General features: G+C 53.5%; 1 protein-coding gene across 1 annotated transcript; it reads left to right on the top strand.

Moving 5' to 3' along the window:
- Positions 1-6612: 6612 nt before the first annotated feature.
- Positions 6613-7656, top strand: LOC148051787 (olfactory receptor 14C36-like). Its single transcript, XM_087735263.1, has one exon. It carries the CDS (start codon positions 6613-6615, stop codon positions 7654-7656), a length of 1044 nt encoding a protein of 347 aa, XP_087591389.1.
- The last annotated feature ends 10239 nt before the right edge of the window (positions 7657-17895 follow it).

Raw genomic sequence — 17895 nt, 5'->3', positions numbered from 1 at the left:
CAAGCACCAAGTTTCTGAGGGCTTTGGGGGCCCCACTGAGGGCCAGCACTGACAAGGCCATGAAGGCAATGAGCAGTCAATATGTTGGTTCCTGGGGGCTCATCAGGCAAAAACTGGGAGACACTGGTTGCAGCTGGAAAAGGCCATGTGCTGGTGGCTCTGATGTCATGTAAGCCCTTGGTGTTTGTTTATGATCAGAGTGGCCAAGCCCTGCCCCCCAGGACCTGATAAAGGAGGTCCTTCATGCCTTGCTCAGGACTCTGCCTAGGGTCAGTGTGAATGGGGGGTTGTGGTGGGGGCAGGAAGCAGGTTGGTGGCAGATTATATTCCTTTTTTGACAAAGGTGTGGTTTTCTGGGGATGTGCCAACGCATGTGAGTTCCACAAAAAACAGCTGGCTTCATAGGCCTGCTAATGGCCCTCAATCACCTAACCTGTCCCTGTCCCAGACGTGCTTGCCTCCTCAGTTTGGATCCATATCCCAGCACTGCGCTGCACACCCTCCTTATTCTCCTAGCCTCAAATCAAACACTGAACGATTCCACATTAGCATGAATTCCCCTTGCTTTTTCAGGTCTTCTTCTGGCCCATAACACACTTTCTTCTACCCACACACCACTCTCTCCTTACAGTCCTTTTTCTCTCACAAAGCCTTCCCAGCTCCCCTGCAGTAACGGGACCTCACTCCAGGAGGTTCACGCATTCTCCAGGTTCATGGATGTTTCCTGAATTCCAGGCAAGTTTGGGTAGTGAAGGAGAGGAAGACAGAAAGGTCGGCTCATGGGGCATGAGGAGCAGTATTCAGCCACCCCCAGCAATGGGCACTCCCCATCTGCCAGGTTGAGGCATGCTCCCATGATGGAAACTTCTCGTGTAACCACTGCTTTGTGCAGGGACCTTCAACCACACTCCCAGGGCACACCTACTCCTCCTCCACCCACAGACATCAATAGCTTTCCATTTCTGGGCTCAGATGTAGTTGGAAGGATTTGCTAAAGCCCTGAACCATCACCTTGCTTCTCGCTGACTTCCCTCTACCCTCTCTCCCATCCCTACACACTGCCAGTCACTGCCTAATTGCCAAACAGAAAGTTAAGGAGCTCTCAAAGCTTCCCATCTCATTCTCTGGGGATGGCCATGCTTCTCCAGTCACCATTCATGGATCCTGGAAACACCAGTTGAGGAAGCACACCAAGATGTGTGAGGGGAGGGCCTCCCTGAGGCACCTCGGAACTCTCTGAGGTCTAAATGCTTGTGTAAGTCCTCAGGAGGAGTTTATCTGGTGCCCACATTTGTATTGCAGATGGCTGGTCTGCAACGGACCAGGAATGGAACAGAACTGGTGTCAGGACTGCCGTGGGAGGGGACACTTGGTGTCCTGGGTGGGGCTGGAGTGGAGTTAATTTTCTCCATAGCAGCCCCTATGGTGCTATGTTTTGGGGTTGTGACCAAACCAGTGTTGATAAAACACTGATGTTTTAGCTGTTGCTGAACAGCAGTTGCACCGTGCCAAGGCTTTTGCTGTTTCTCCTGCTGCCCTGCCAATGAGTAGGCTGGGGGTGGGCAAGAAGCTGGGAGGGGAATCAGCCAGGACAGCTGACCCCAACTGACCAAAGGGATATCTCATACAACATCATGTCCAGCAATAGAAGCTGTGGGAAGAAGGAGGAAGGCATTTGGAACTATGGCATTCCTCTTCCCAAGTAATCCTTACTCATGATGGAGCCCTGCTTGGCTGGAAAGGACTGAACACAGCGAATGTCTTCCCGATTTTGCTTTGCTGGTGGGCACAGCTTTTGTTGCACCTATTCAGGTGTCCTCTTCTTGACCCATGAGTTCCTCACTTTGCCATTCTGATTCTCTCCCCATCCCTCAGGAGAGGGGAGTGAGCGAGTGCCTGGGTGGGGTCTTAGCAGCCACATTATGGACTTATTTCTCTTTAAATTGAAAGCAGTAACAGTAAAATGCTCTAAAATTTCTTCTTCTCGTTGATGACAAATTTAATTTCTATAAGTTTATTCTTCTCATTCCTTCTTAATTGACAAGACAGTTGTAACATAAGAGTATTTAGATTTTGGCATAAAGTTTTTAGAACAGTGCTTTTTCTCTCATTGCTAACCATTTCTTACCATTTCACAGTACCATCTCTCAGACAATGTTGCCCCTAATTCATTTCTGCTATCTATCTTTCATTCTTATTTCAAGTGTGTGTGTGTGTGAGTTCATTGTTTTACCAAAAAACGTCAAGGGGCAGATCCCAAACTGGGCAAAAGCACAAAGCAGGCCAAATTTTTATGTGATGGACACTGACACAACACCACTATCTTCATTTTGCATCTCTGAAGACCTAACCCTTCCACAGAGTGCCTGGAAGGTCTGGAGTGCCTCCATCTGCCCTGTCCGTCAGCATCGAAGGTGAAATTACTCCAGTCAGAGGTGCTGTTTGGATTCTACTCAGAGGCTAAACCACCACATGGGTCAGGAGATATTCCACGACAGCTCAATGGGCATCATACACTTCTGGGGCTAAAAGGGGAATGTCATGGGTCATGGCATGCCAATACTTGTGTTCAGGGATCTGGTCAAATGACCCATCTCCATTTCTGTAACAGTGCTTGAGTTTGCTCAAGGAACCCTTGAGTCGATCCCCATCCACTGCTGGTTGTCGTCCTCCACAGGAGGGGAACACCGGGGACATCCCATCAACACAGGAGCCTCCCCTAGACTCATCCTCTCTGCCAGTCTCTCCAGCAGAGCCTGTTTTCCTCCACTGCAGAACCCCATGTGAGCAAGCTGTCCCACCACATCTCATTTCATCCCAAACCATCACCGTTGTGTGACAAACCACAGGTGTCCAGCTGCTCCTGCCTGTGATCCAGCTCCTCCTGGCTGTGCACGGTTTGGCCGCAGCAGCTCAGCTGTGGCACCAGGGTGGAGCACAGACTTCTCCCAGGGAAACCTGAGCAGTGATCCTGACCAGAAGACCACGGTACAGTCAGTGGTGCTGCGCTGCACGTACAGCCTGGCCTTCACGCCTGTGCTGTGCTGCACAGATCCTTTGGCCGCAGGGCAACCTCAGCAGCTCATTGTCCCAAGGGGCCTGCAGGCAGCTCCCACTCAGTACCAGCCCTTACGCCTCCTGCGAGGCCTTGCCTGTACCTAACAGTGCAGCAAGGAGTTCTCATGAGAACATCCTTGCTCTTTGACTGTAGAGATGACGAAAAGAGGTGGTTTCTTGTAAGCAAAGCTAAGAGCAGCTTGAATGACCAAACCAGGAGACTGTCTTCTATGGGCGGGGTCTGCATGGCATGCTGTGTGGGGGTCAGAGGCCTCTTCAATGCTACACCACTTGGGGTTCCCACCATCTAAAGGCACCTAAGATGATCTGCATGATTCTCTCCTTACAGGGTTAGTGCTAATGCGCAGCATTTTAAAAGATCCCTCACAGCCTCTGAGTGCCTTTCTTACTGGAATTAGAATGGACCAGTGTCTCCTGGTGAAAAACACTCTCTCGGCACCCCTGGGTGCAGCCCCTCCGGTCCCATGGACTGGTAAGGGTGTAGTTTGCTCAAGTAACCCCTGCCTTGATCCTCATCCACTGCTGGTTGCTCTCCTCCAGAGTTCTGCCTCAAAGCACAAAGGTCTGGGAGACCTTGCTGGTGGCAACTGAGGCAAAGAGGACATAGAGTGTCTCAGCCTACCTACACCTACTCTTGCTACATTTGGCAGTGGTCCCACAGTATTTCTGATTCTTCTGTAGCTGTTCCTGAAGTAGAAACAGCTCATCTTGGTGCCCTTGCATGCCCTTTTCAGTTTCAGTTGCGTTTTGTTAGGACCCATTGCTGTGCTTGGGGGATACTTTCTTTGAAGACAAGGTGTATCCAGGCACACGGTGAAAATGGTTCGTCTGTTCCTTGGCTGTGTCATCAAGGGAGTGAGTAAAGACCCCAGTGTGATGTGCTTTGTGTTCCGGCAATGCCTGCAGCCCTTGGGAAGAGAAGGGACAGACCTTGCCTCTGACTGATGGCATCAGTCAAAGGCACATAAGCACCAAATCACATTGCTTGCATTGCTTTCTGGGGTGTCTGTCACACACCGACCCTGAATGGGAATTGCTTTCCTGTTGGTCATAGAATCATCACAGAATCATAGAATGGTTTGGGTTGGAAGGGACCTTAAAGATGATCTGGTTCCAACCCCCCTGCCATGGGCAGGGACCCCTTCCACTAGACCAGGTTGCTCAAAGCCCCATCCAAGCTGTCCTTGAACACTGCCAGGGAGGGGGCATCCACAACTTCTCTGGGTGCAAACTTGCTGAGGGTGCACTCAGTCCCACTGTCCATGTTGCCAACAAAAATGTTAAACAAAATGATGGGACAAAAAAGTGATTCTCATGCCCAATTATTTTTCTAATAGGAGTAATGGCTCTGCTGGAGATTAACTATCTCTGCCCACAGCTGAGGGAGGGAACATCAGTGATGCCTTCAGCCTGTTTCCCAGCAGGTTCCCCTGCAGCCCCAGGGACACCTGGAGGGAGCCCAGAGGGGCAGAGAAAGTGGTGCCTTGGGCTGGGCCTCTGCTGCTGAGCTGGGCTGGGCTCCTGGGATGGAGGGAGCTGCTGGCAAGCGGGCAGCACTGCAGAGAGACAGCTCTGCCCAGGAGCACCTCCTCTGCAAAGGGCAGCAGGGCTGAGGGCACTGCCTGCAGGCAGCGAGGGGAGTGGAGTGAGGCAGGGAGAGGTTAAAGGCAGCCTGGGGTGGGAGGATGCTGAGAGCTCATTGTGGGAGAGAAATCTTCACAGCCCTTGACACGGTAAGTCCCTGGCAGCAGGGCAGTGAAGCTGCAGTTGCGGGAGGGATCTCCAAAAGCTGCTACATCCCACAGCCTATGGGATCTTTAAGTATTATTCTCACAGCTTCTCAAGTGTAGAGGCGAAGGCATGTTCCAGAGCAGGTTTTCTCTGCTGCACCGTCAGAGGAACAGGGCATGATGGCTGCCTTCCTCTGCGGATGACTGCACGAATGTTAAGCTGGGTGCACAGCCAGGGATGCCCAGGGCTGTGCTTCAGAGCAGGGTCCCTGTGCCCCAGCGGTCTGTGTGCCAGGGTCAGTGCTCAGCCTGCCCGGGGAGCTCCCAGCGGCGCTGTGGGGAGAACTGCCATAAAGACAAAGAAGACTTCCTGAATTTGTCTTTTCAGTTTCCTATTTTGGGTTGGGGGGTAGTGGAAAAGGGACAAATGGAAAAGGATCTATTGACTTTAAAGAAGTCAGGGAGACTCCTGAGCGAGTGATCAGTAACTCCTGATAGCAGCCTCCTAAAGTGCCCTCAGCCACTGCTCTGCCTATGCACAGCACCAGCATCACCTCTGCTGGACCCATCAGGGTTCTTCTGACCTGCCCTTTTCCTCCTGCAAACAGGAACATGCACCCAGCCGGTGCCCTGCAAACAGGCAGGTTTCTGGAGGGCCAAGGTGAGTGCACAGAGGTTGAGATGGGGTCTGTGATTGCTGACAGGGAAAAGCCATGGGACAGGGAAACACCTCCCAGCAGGAAAATCTCCAGGGAGCAGGGAGATGATGAGGGAATGAGAGGAAACTAAGCCCAGAAATGTTGTGGGAAGGAGAATGCAGAAACCTCTGTATGATCCCCTCCAATGCAGACCCCTTCCTCTGAGCAAGCCCCCCTTGTCCTTAAATGCATTTGTGTCCATGGGAACCCATGTCCCAACTTTCATCCAACCTGTGAGGCTGTGGGCAATGAAGTCTGTGGGTCTGGGGAATGAGCTGAATCTCCCTCACTCAAATGCCATCATTAGGACACTTGGCTATTGCTTTGAGGATTCCTTCCAAGCTGTGAGCTTCCTTCCAGGATGCAAACCTGGCCTATAGCACCTTTGTGTTATCTGAAGGCACCATGGATAAGATCAGAGATGCTACGACAGAGAAGATGCTGATGGGTTTGTGACATGAGCCCTGTGTGTCCTGGGCTAGAAGTGGGGTGCTGAGACCTTAGGAAAGGGTGAGACATTTAGTGGTCATAGATCCCTCTGTTCTCAGCAGTGCCTGGTGGCTTTTCAGGGTAATATAGGAGTGTGATCACCCTCCACCTCAGAAAGGGGCAAGCCCAGGGCAGCTGGGAGCCAGACGGAGGGACAGACCAGGTCCCCTCATCTGCACTAAGCCACAGGCATTCCTCTTGCCTCGCAGGACTCCCTCTGTTCTCCCTGAGTGCAGCACAAATGCTGAGGCTTTCTGACATCCAAGAACACTCCCCTGGGTGCGAGGGAAAGAGGAGATGTGAAAAAACCCAAACCTCTCAACCTGCCTTCTGCCACCTCATTCCTTATCACTGGGAGTGCAGATGCTGACAGCCCCTTCTGCACTAGGAGCAGTTTCATGAGACAAGGTCGAACACCAGGACTGGCCCCTGCTCCCACCGTTCCCATGAATCCACTGCTGCAGAGCAGGGCTGACCTCTCGGCAGCCAGCGGGCAGAGGCCCTGCTCCTCACGGCACATTCAGCCAACACCAACCAGGGCTCCAGCCACAGAGCTGAAGGAAGGTCTCCTTGAAAAGGAAAATGTCTGCATGTAGCAGGGTGAGGGTGTATGAGAAATGGCTTTGATTTTGCTGAGAGAAGTCTTTCCTAACTTGTCACAGTCTTTTCCTTCTCTGACAGTGCCCCATGCCCAAAGTCGGCAAATGTCCAACAGCAGCTCCATCACCCAGTTCCTCCTCCTGGCATTCGCAGACACACGGGAGCTGCAGCTCTTGCGCTTTTGGATCTTCCTGGCCATCTACCTGGCTGCCCTCCTGGGCAACGGCCTCATCATCACCGCTATAGCTTATGACCACGGCCTCCACACCCCCATGTACTTTTTCCTCCTCAACCTCTCCCTCCTCGACCTGGGATCCATCTCCACCACTGTCCCCAAAGCCATGGCCAATTCCCTCTGGGACACCAGGGCCATCTCCTACGCAGGATGTGCTGCCCAGCTCTTTCTGTTTGTCTTTTTGATGTCAGCAGAGTTTTATCTCCTCACCATCATGGCCTGTGACCGCTACGTTGCCATCTGCAAACCCCTGCACTACAGGACCCTCCTGGGCAGCAGAGCTTGTGTCCACATGGCAGCAGCTGCCTGGGGCACTGGGTTTCTCAATGGTCTCTTGCACACTGTGAATACATTTTCACTGCCCCTCTGCCAAGGCAATGCTGTGGACCAGTTCTTCTGTGAAATCCCTCAGATCCTCAAGCTCTCCTGCTCACACTCCTACCTCAGGGAAGTTGGGCTTCTTGTGGGTAGTGGTTTTCTTTTTTTGGGATGTTTTGTTTTCATTGTGGTGTCCTATGTGCAGATCTTCAGGGCTGTGCTGAGGTTTCCCTCTGAGCAGGGACACCACAAAACCTTTTCCACGTGCCTCCCTCACCTGGCCGTGGTCTCCCTGTTTATCAGCACTGGCATGTTTGCCTACCTGAAGCCCCCCTCCATCTTCTCCCCATCCCTGGACTTTGTAGTGGCAGTGCTGTACTCGATGGTGCCTCCAGCAGTGAACCCTCTCATCTACAGCATGAGGAACCAGCAGCTCAAGTATGCAGTGTGGAAAATGATGACTGCATGTTTTTTTGAAGCAATAAACTGCCCATCACCTTCTGCCTAGAAGTTATAATGTAACTCATTGCAGGACCAGCCTGACTTCTGTATTTTTTGTTGGTGGTGGTGGTTTTTTACTTGTGATAATGTTGTCATCTCCTTTCTAATTCTCTGTCTGCTTTTTTTTTCCGACCGAGTGGCTGTGTAAATGAGGAGCCATGCTCCCTTTGTGTTTAAACAAAATAAATGGCCTTTTTGGAGCTGCAGGAACAGTTCCTGGGTGCATGGGTGGAGAGGAAAAGAGTCCTGGCATGGCAGCACTGCCAGGGAGCACCAGCGCTTGGTCTTCCAGGGCTGTTCTCCTTCCACTTCCACACTCTCTTCCTGATTCCTTGTGTTGGTGTCAGCCCTGAGAGCTCTGGCAGCGTGGTGACAGTCGTGCTGCGTGGTCGTCCTGTGACCACAGGCAGGGACATGCAGTGGCCACTTCCATAACAGAGCTGGCCTTCATAACAGCATTTCCATGAAGAAGGGTGATCTCCTCAGGGCAGTGCCTGAAGACTTAGGTCTTCCTCCAAAGATTCTTTCAAGAACATGCTCAAGAAAGCAGCCCACAGATGAAAACACCAGTATACAGCTAAAGAATGAGAGTGTGCAGGGTTTGGGCACACAGCAGCGTCCTCGCACAGCTGGGCCTCCTGCACGAGACCTGAAGGACCAGCAGGGCTGGGTCTGGTCTGCGCCCGGTTTCACTGTGCACCCTGGGGAAGCTGCCCCAGGGCAATCATCCTGCACTAGCCCCTCACAACCACCATTGCCAGCACTGGCCTCTCACCCCAGCCTGAAGAGGTTCTTTGTCCCTCCATGGAAGGACAATGCATGATTAGGTCAGAAGTCCATGTTTGCATTGTACAGAGGAGATATAAGCACGCACATCACGTATGTGAGCTGAGATGAACCTGAGTGAGCACAAACGCCATCAGCTATTCCTTGGGGTTCCATGAAGGCCTGTGGGACAGACACTGCCTCGAGGTCACTTCACGTTGGGAGTAACATCCCATGGGAAACCACCTGAATGCAGCACTGGGATGTGCTTCCTTGAGCCGAGGTCCCCATGTCCACTCCCCATGACAAGGGGCATCTCAGGTGAGTGCAGAGCAGGGCAATACACCACAAAGCTGAGGTGCCTCCCAGCCTCTGGAAGTGGCAGCAGGAGGCCAGAGAGACACTATGACTCCTGCAGTGCCCTGCCTCTGTGTGTAAGAGGGAAAGACTCTGTCTCTGACCACCCCTGGGTGCATATGGAGTCCACGAGGCCAGCTGAGATGTGGACGCCTGACAGAACCCTGCCCTTTCTATGTGTGACTCCAGGAACAAACCCCACTGGCCAAGGGAGATTCATCTCAGCTGCCTGGGACAGGCTCCTTGCAAGGGCTCCTGTCTGCTAAGTCACCCTTGCCCGTGATTCTGGATTGTGCTCTCAAAAGTGCCAGAGCAATCAGAGAGGTTCTGAGGTCCCTGGAAAAGGCAGAGGTCAATCCCATCTTGAAGAAGGACAGGAATGGGAACTGGGAGAATTACAGGCTGGTCAGCCTGCCTCTGTCCCTGGGAAGGGGATGGGACATGTCCTCCTGCAGCCATTTCCAGGTACTTGAAGGACAAGAAAGGGATTGCTGAACCAAAAAGGGCAGGGGAAAGAAAGGTGTGTTGTGTATACGGAATTTTGCAAGGCCTTTGCCATGGATTCCCGTGGTGTCCTTACAGCCAGATTAAATGCTATCTGGGCTGAAGAAGTGAACATTGGGTGGGAAGCTGGCTGGATGATCAAGCCCAAATGTCACCAGTGGTACAAAGTCCTCTGGGCAGCCAGCTGCTGATGGCATCCCTCACTGACCAGCACTTGGGCCAACGCTGTGCGACGTCTTTATTATCCGCCTGTATGATGTGATGGAGCGCACTTTCAGCTCCTTTCTGGATGATGCAAAGCTGGGCGGAGGCCTTGAACAGCCTCATCTGGTTCACTCTGCCTTGAGCAGGAGAGTGAGGCAAGATGATGTTCAGAGCTCTCTTCAGACACTATTTATTCTCTGGCTCAGTGATTCTTTCCCTTGGAGAGGTTTTTGAAGAGACAATGATGAGGCCATTGCCCAAGAGGGCAGCCAAGTAGATGCCCAGGAAGAGCCAGAAGTGCAAGAGCTGCAGCTCCCGCCTGTCTGTGAATGCCAGGAGAAGGAACTCCTTCATGGAGCTGCCATTGGACATCTGCTGCTTCTGGGCATGGAAACTGCCAAAGGAGACAAAACAGAAAAATTCAGAGAAGCTTCTCTGAGCAATATTTGATTCCTTCTTTGTGAAACACCTAAGTGAGCTTTTCTTTCCTGGGGGACCGTTATGCAGCTCCGAGGCTTCAGCTCTGGTTTGTGCTGGCTGAGTGTGCTGTGCAGAGCCGTGCCCTCTCCCCAGGGGCTCCTTGAGGGTCAGCCCTGCTTTACAGCAATGACCCATGGAGGCAGCAACAGCCCAGGGTGTTTGGAGGGAGGGTTCCTGAGCAGCAGTTCCCTGTGCTGCACTACAGCGCAGGGTGAAAGCTCCGAAAGATGCTTTCATCCACAGAGGAAGGTGGGAGATGAGGTGCAGCAAATGCATCTCATTACACTGTGTTTTAGTATTCAGACACCCCCATCCCACTGGGGACATATATACTGGAAAGGGTAAAATTCCCCCGTTGCCCCATTGCTCTCAGTGTAAACCTGCGTCAGTGCTCCCATCCAGGAGGGCTGCTCTGTCCATCAGCCTGGTGCCCAGCTGCTCTGTGCTTGCACCGCTCCCAGCTGGAGGAGGGCTGCACCCAGAGGTTGCTCTGAAAAAGCCACTGGACTGTCCTGGGAGCAGAGGGGTCCTGTTCAAGGTGCAGATTTCAAAACACCTCTCCTTTCCAGCACAGCTCTGCAGAGTATGATGGAGAGGACAGGACAAGGATGCTGCTTTGTTTGAGTAGCTAAAGTGCTCTCAGACATCACCAGGGTCCTACAGGAGAGCTGTGCCCTTCTGGAATGATGCTCACAGCCCCACAGGACTCCCTGTCCAGCATGATCAGGTGTCTGAAGGTGCTGTCTGCTAAGGGAAGCAGTGTCTCATTGCCCAAGCACTGAGTGCAGTGTCTCGAGCCTGGAAAATGAAGAGAGGGCTTGGGCACCTTGGTCCCATGGAAACACCTCCAGGGCAGTGCCCTCCAGGTCAGGGCCAGAGCAGGCACTCAGCACCCCCACCCCTTGCCCCACACCACCACCGTTACTGCCAGGGAGCCCAAGAGCAGGAAGAAGAGCAGCACAAGCAGGTGGAGGAACAAAGAAAAACCCTGTGATTCTCCTCCTAAGGGAAGCAAGGAGAGGAGAGGCGGCCGGGCACTCAGGAAAGCCTTCTCCTCACCCAGCAGGGCACAGCACCTCCCGGTTAGCAAAAGCCCAGGGCAGTCGCTCTCAGCCCCTTTGCACTGCAGAGGGAAGCGGCCCGGTGTCAGGGGAGATGCCCCTCTGCTGTGCCAGAGCTCTGGCTGCAGAGGAGGCACCTCCTGCCCTGGACCACACAGCCTTGAGGGCAGAGGCTGTGCTGGGTGGGAGACGAGAGCAGCGGTCTTGCTCAGAGGAAGGTGTCTGAATTGGAGGGGATGACAGGGAGCTTTCCAAAGTCTCCCTCCCATGACATTGCTGGTTGGAGTTTCCTACAACACCCTGCCCATGTGTTTGCAGCCTGGAGCTATCCCTGGTGGGAACTGTATTCTCCCTCCAAGTTTTCCCTGTCAGGGATCACAGGCCCCATCACCCACTCCTGTCTGCTCAGCTCTGACCTGAAGAAACCTCCCAGTTCCAGGCACTCTCTAGAGGTACTCCCCGTTTGCAGGCAGTGAGGAGCAGGGCAGACAAACCCTGCTGAGGCCAGCAAAGGTGATGCTGGTGCTCTCTGGAGGTAGAGGAGGGGATGGAAGCAGTTGACTTGCCTCCCACCAGACCTCCTGATCTCTCAGTGTAGCGGCTCAGGTCTCTCAGTCTCCCTCTCCAAATGCAGCAGCGTCTTTCCCCTTTTTCCAGAAACAGCAGGAAACTGAAAGCACAGCCTCAGGAAAGCTCTTTACCTTCAAGGGATCCCCTGCCTTGCTCTTCCTCTGCAAAAGTCCCCTCTGAAATGCCCTGGGCAGCTCTGGCTGCACACTCGGCCTTCACACCTTCATATCTGTCTAACATGAGCCCCTGGGCTGGGAGGCCTCCTGACAGAGCCCGTAGGCTGTAGGCTATGACAGATAATTTAGGAGACCCTTCCAGGAACGGCAGCTGCATTGCCCTGCACCAAGAGACTTACCGTGACAAGGGCTGGAAAGGTTTCTTCCCTTGCAGCTCTCCTCTCTCCCCCCACTCCAGGCTGCCTTTAATCTCTCTCTGCCCTACTCGTTTTCCCAGAGCCCTGCTGTGCTTGGCAGAGGAGTTGCTCCCTGGCCGAGCTGTCTCTCTGCACTGCTGCCTGCTTCCCATGAGCTCCCTCCATCCCAGGAGCCCGTCTCAGCCCCAGAGGAGGGGACCTGCCCAAGACGTCACTTGCTCTGCCCCCAACCCCACTCTGAGCTCCCTCCAGGTGTCCCTGGGGCTCTCCAGGAACCTCCTTGGGAAGAGACTGAAGGAATCACCGATGTTGCCTGTCTCACCTCCGCAGAGACGTTCCTTTGCAGCAGTGCCCTTTCTCCTCTCCGAGACACAGTTAGGTCTCAGAATCCCCCTTCCTTGGCCCATCATGAGGCAGGACACCTGGACACTGGCAGGGAGGCATCTCCTTTACCCATGCTGAGGGAAGGCAATCAGCTGAGTCAGTGGAGGCATCTCCTCCTGGAGTTGTAGTGCTGGGACTGGAAGGGACCTCAGCTCCCTCCCGTGCCTGCCACAAACCCACAGGACATGAGATTCCTCTTGCTTCAGTCATGGTGTCTGCTAAAAATAGGGTCTGTAGTCCCATTGTCACTGATGGAGATGGAGACCAGGAGTTCACACACAAACACCTGGTGACGTCTGAGGTGCCATGTGTAGTCCAAGATAATGGAGCAGTACTGAGAGATTGGGAAACATCTGGGGGCATCATCCTGCAGCCTGGTGAAGATGCCAGCTGAAATGACGCAGATGCCCACATTTAGGACATCACCCCCTGTCCCTACTCACGCTGTTCAGGGCCGCCTAGAGAGGTGTCCAGCTGACCAAATGGAGTTCTGTGCCAGAGGGAGAGGGAAGCCTTTCTCTTTCTCCCCTCCTTTAGCTGTATTGACTAGCTGTCCATTGCCTGTAACAAGAGTTGTCTCACACATCCCCACGGAGCCTAACCTAATTCAGGGCAGCTGCTCATTGAATGGCCAAACACAGGCCTGTAGGGCTCTGTGAGACGCCAAGGCTCTCCACCAAAACTGCCTGTGGCTGGCAGGGACAGCACAGGACCTGCAGGAAAGCCGTGTCCCCTCAGAGCAGGTGCGTGACAGACACCCCAGGCGCCATGTCAGATTCCTTCGGTGCTTGTGTGCAAGTGACTGATTGCCACCCCTGCAGTGAGGCCAGCCCTGTCTCATCTCTGTCCAGCAGATGCAAGGCACCGCATGAATAAGAAGCACATTGCACTGGGCTCTCCACTTGTGGGCCTATGTTCTCAGCTTCTTCTAGTTCTCCTCTGCCCCATCCTTTACTCACCCTCTTTATGATACAGTCTTCAAAGAGCCCAGTGAATTTCGAGTGTGCCTAGATCACAGGATGTCCACACCCAAGGACGCTTTCAGCAGCACCTTGTCCTTCCAGGAGATCAGTGCCTCTCTCCACCAAAGGCCCTGCAGGGCTGCAGAGACACCACAGACAGCAATGCCCTCTCCTGCCAGGGCTGCCCAGCCCAGCCCTGTTTCTCTCGGACCTTGGGGACAGCAGGCATTGCTCTCTTTTGGGGCACCTCAAGTCTTTCTTACAGTGCCGTCTGCCATCCGTTCCAGCATGTCTCTGCCATGCAGCAAAACTTTTGCGTACATGGGCTCTTGGGTGCTTGGTGTCCCTGTTCAGCATGACAAGGCTGAGGTTGGCCTGGAGCCACAACTTGGGGGCTGCGGCCGAGATGTGCAACACTCTCCTCTGACTGGGAACAGCCAGGAGGAGCTGGAGCCCCGAGGTCTGTCACAAGCTGTGACTTCTGAGGCACAGTGGGACACCTCCCACAGCTGGCGTGCTGCAATGGATGGACAGAGGTTCTTCATGAGGCACAGGCTGGGAGCATCAGAAGAGGAATACTTTCTGTGTGAAGGAGTTGCTTGGATGTATGGAGCTCCTTGCTGGGAAAGTCAACAGGTTGGGTGAGCCCTTGTGGGTGAGGATCGGAGGAGAGGCCAGTTAGGGCGACATTGTGGTGGGAGAGAAAGAACTCGTGATCAAGGGGAGGAGGTGGACAAGCTCTTACTTAAGCCACTCCAGGAGGTCTCCAGGTCAGTGACATGGGGCTCTTTCTGGGGACCTTAATGACCCTGACATTCATTGGAGGGGGAACAGAGCACTGTGAAAACAGACCAATAGGTTTCTGGAGGGTGTTGGAGCAATTTCTTCGCAAAGCCACCAGCTGGACCAACAGAGATGATGCTCACCTGGATCAGGTCCTTGCAAACCATGAAGACTGGTCAGGGACCTGAAAACCAGGGTCATCCTTGACTGTAGTGACCATGTAATAGGGGGGTCCCAGCTCTTGAGCAGCCTGAGGAGGGAGAGGAGCAGAGTGTAGGTGTCAGACCTCAGAGGGGAAGACTTTGGCCTGTTCAGGGGGCTTTTAGTGGGGATCCCAGGGGCAGCAGTGAAGGGCAGCGCAACTCAGTACAGCTTGTCTTTATCGAGAGAATCACCCACAAAGAGCAGCAGTGAGTACCTAGCTGACAAGACCAGCTTGGGTGAAGAGGGAACTCATGAGGAAACTCCACAGGTAATGGAAGCAGAGAGGAGGTAGGTGCAGAGAGTCACTTCAGAAGGAGGAATTTAGAAGTAGGATTTAGAAGTAGGAATTTAGTAGTTAGGATGGCAAAGAATTTAGTAGAATTTAGTAGAATTTAGTAGTTAGGATGGCAAACGCAGTGGGATCCTGTGGGGAGGGCCCACGCTGGAGCAGGGGAGCAGTGTGAGGAGGAAGGAGTGGCAGGGATGTTCTGTGCTGACCGTAACCCTATTCACCATCCCCCCAGCTCCTCTTGGGGTTGGGGTGGGTAGGAGAATTGGGAGCAATGGAGTAATTTGAGCCTGGGAAGATGGAGTGGGGTGGGGAAATGGTCTTGAATATGTTTGCTATGCTTTCTCTCTATGCGAATCTCTTCTAATTGGCAATAAATTCACTTGATCTTCCCCAAGTCAACTCTTCTTTGCCCATGACAATAATGAGTAAGTGATCTCCCTGTCTTTATCTTGACGCATGAGCTAGTCCACCTTATCTTCTGCCTTTGTCCTTTTGAGATGGGGCTGTGAGTGAGCAGCTGGGTGGGTGTCTGGCTGCTGGCCAAGGCTAACCCACTACAGGACCACCACAGCAGGACTGCTGTGTCCAGCCTGGGGCTCAGCAGCACAAGGAAGATCCTGACAGACTGAAGCAAGTCCTGCAAAGGTCAGAAGGACGGTTGGGGCCTGGAGCAGATAACGGAGAAGGAGAGGCTGAGAGAGCTGGGTTTATCAGAAATCCTTCAGAGCCAAACACCAGAGCAAGGACCCAGGCCAGCTGGGGAGATCTCAGTTAATGAAGATTTTCAAAATTTTTCGAGACAAGCACCTGATTGAGCTGGAGCTGTCCGAGAAGAGGCTTGGCTGAGAGTCCAGCTGTGGCAAGAGCTGTGGGATTTGGTGTGTAATGGCTGCCAGTAGGAAACTGGTTCCCTTTTTATTAATAACGGCAGTGGAGTTGGGTATCACTGAGCCCCAGAGGAGGATGGGGGTGACCATGCAGCAAAGGTCTCTCCTCAGGGCTGGGGTGTATGGCCAGAGATGGAAATGGCTGGTGGGTGGGACTAGTGTGGGAGAAATTTCCTGGGGCAGCTTTCCCAGGGTGTCCTGGAAACATGGCGCAGACCAGGCCCCTCTCTTCTGCACCTTGGATGCCTTGCTTCCTTCACCATGACACCTGGCTCTGCACTGGGAGTGCTGGCTGCCCCTACCCTGCACACTCACACACCTTAGCTCTGCACTGGTGGTTTTCTCTCCCGGGCTCTTTCCAGCCCAGCCCAGCCCAGCCCCTCCCCACCTCTCCCCACCTCCCCTGCCCTCTCCCCAGCCCAGCCCAGCCCAGCAGAGCAGCCCAGCCTGGGCTGGCTGCATGGCACTGCCCAGCGCAGGCTGCTGCAGAGCTCTGGGCACTCACCCCACAGCCCCAGCCCCTCTGAAGGCCACAGCAGCTGCTTGGAGGCAGACAGCGGGGTTCAGGCTCCCCATCAGCCCCACGGCTGCTGCTGGACACAAGGCCATGAGGAAACAGAGGCTAGGCACTCTCTGGCTCTTCTGAATTCATCTTGTATGTCATCGCCAACCCTGACTGAATTTTCCCCCTCCTGTACTCCCACCAGCCCCACTCCCCAGGACAGCACCAGCGTCCTGGCCCTGCGGGTCCTCAGGCAGCTCCTGCAGCTCTGCACTCTCCCTTCCCTGTGCCTGCTGGGTTTCCACTGACTCCCATGGCACTGCAGAGTCCTTTTTCATAGATACCTCGATTTGCTCCTTTACTTTTGGGGGACTCACATTTGAGGGTGTTTCACCTTCTGAGTCTCCATTCATTCCAACCCCAGGGCATGTGGGAAGTCCCCATCCTGTCCTCACCCCTCCAAATTCATTTCCAGAGAGTCTGGTATATGCCATGAGTCCTGTCATACATGAAGCAACCTGAGGAGATAATGGGGAGCTAAAGGAACATCTGAACTGCCATTGGATACCAAGAAGAGCTCCCTTAACACCAGACCTTTTTATCCAATGGCAACCAATTTTACCATGAGCTTAGTCCCAAAACCACCGAGAACACAAGGAGAATAGAAACTTTACAAGACCAATACCTTGCACTTTGTCTTGGAAGCAACTTTAAAAGAAGTGTCCAACCTTCAGGCACTGCAACTAGGAGGTCCATTTTCATTGAAGATCTGCTGTCTGACAGGCCACATGTGACACAGTGTTGTGCAAGGGGCAGAAATAACAGGATCAATCCTCAACAGAAGGAGCAGAAAAACAGAAAATGATCTTTAAGTAGAATTATGACAAGAGAAAAAATCAGATTCGTGGCCTAAGATAAACTCTGGGAAATGTGGAGAGGAGGGGAGGCAGGTTATTTTCAGGGAAACAGCACCCTTTGGATCAGTTTCCATAAGGCATCATTGAGGCCCTGGTTCCTCATGCTGTAGATGAGGGGGTTCACTGCTGGAGGCACCACCGAGTACAGCACTGCGACCACCAGATCCAGGGATGGGGAGGAGATGGAGGGGGGCTTCAGGTAGGCAAACATGCCAGTGCTGACAAACAGGGAGACCCCGGCCAGGTGAGGGAGGCACGTGGAAAAGGCTTTGTGGCATCCCTGCTCAGAGGGGATCCTCAGCACGGCCCTGAAGATCTGCACATAGGACAGCACAATGAAAACAAAACACCCACAGTTCACAAAGACACTAACCACAAGAAGCCCAAACTCCTTGAGGTAGGAGTGTGAGCAGGAGAGCTTGAGGATGTGGGGGATTTCACAGAAGAACTGGTCCACAGCATTGCCTTGACAGAGTGGCAGTGAAAATGCATTGGCTGTCTGCAACACAGCAGAGAGGAACCCAGTGCCCCAGGCAGCTGCTGCCATGTGGACACAAGTTCTGCTGCCCAGGAGGGTCCCATAGTGCAGGGGCTGGCAGGTGGCCACGTAGCGGTCGTAGGCCATGATGGTGAGAAAGTACAATTCTGCTGACATCAGAAAGAGAAACAGAAAGAGCTGGGCAGCACATCCCATGCAGGAGATGGCCCTGGTGTTCCAAAGGGAATTGGCCGTGGCTTTGAGGACAGTGGTGGATATGGAGCCCAGGTCAAGAACAGAGAGGTTGAGGAGGAAGAAGTACATGGGGGTGTGGAGGTGGTGGTTGCAGACTACGGCAGTGATGATGAGGCCGTTGCCCAGGAGGGCAGCCAGGTAGATGCCCAGGAAGAGCCAGAAGTGCAAGAGCTGCAGCTCCCATGTGTCTGTGAATGCCAGGAGGAGGAACTGGGTGATGGAGCTGCTGTTGGACATTGTGTCCCTCTGCTCATGAGGATCTGTTCAA

The sequence above is a fragment of the Nipponia nippon genome, unplaced genomic scaffold, assembly GCF_047370975.1.
Source record: "Nipponia nippon isolate SJK-2023a ecotype South Korea unplaced genomic scaffold, ASM4737097v1 scaffold_54, whole genome shotgun sequence".
Lineage (NCBI taxonomy): Eukaryota > Metazoa > Chordata > Aves > Pelecaniformes > Threskiornithidae > Nipponia > Nipponia nippon.
Note: the sequence above shows the minus strand (reverse complement) of the source record. Positions and strands in the feature narration are given on the sequence as shown.

Coding starts and splice junctions, on each gene's coding strand:
- LOC148051787 (XM_087735263.1), top strand. CDS start 6,613: ATGGCTTTGATTTTGCTGAGAGAAGTCTTTCCTAACTTGTCACAGTCT.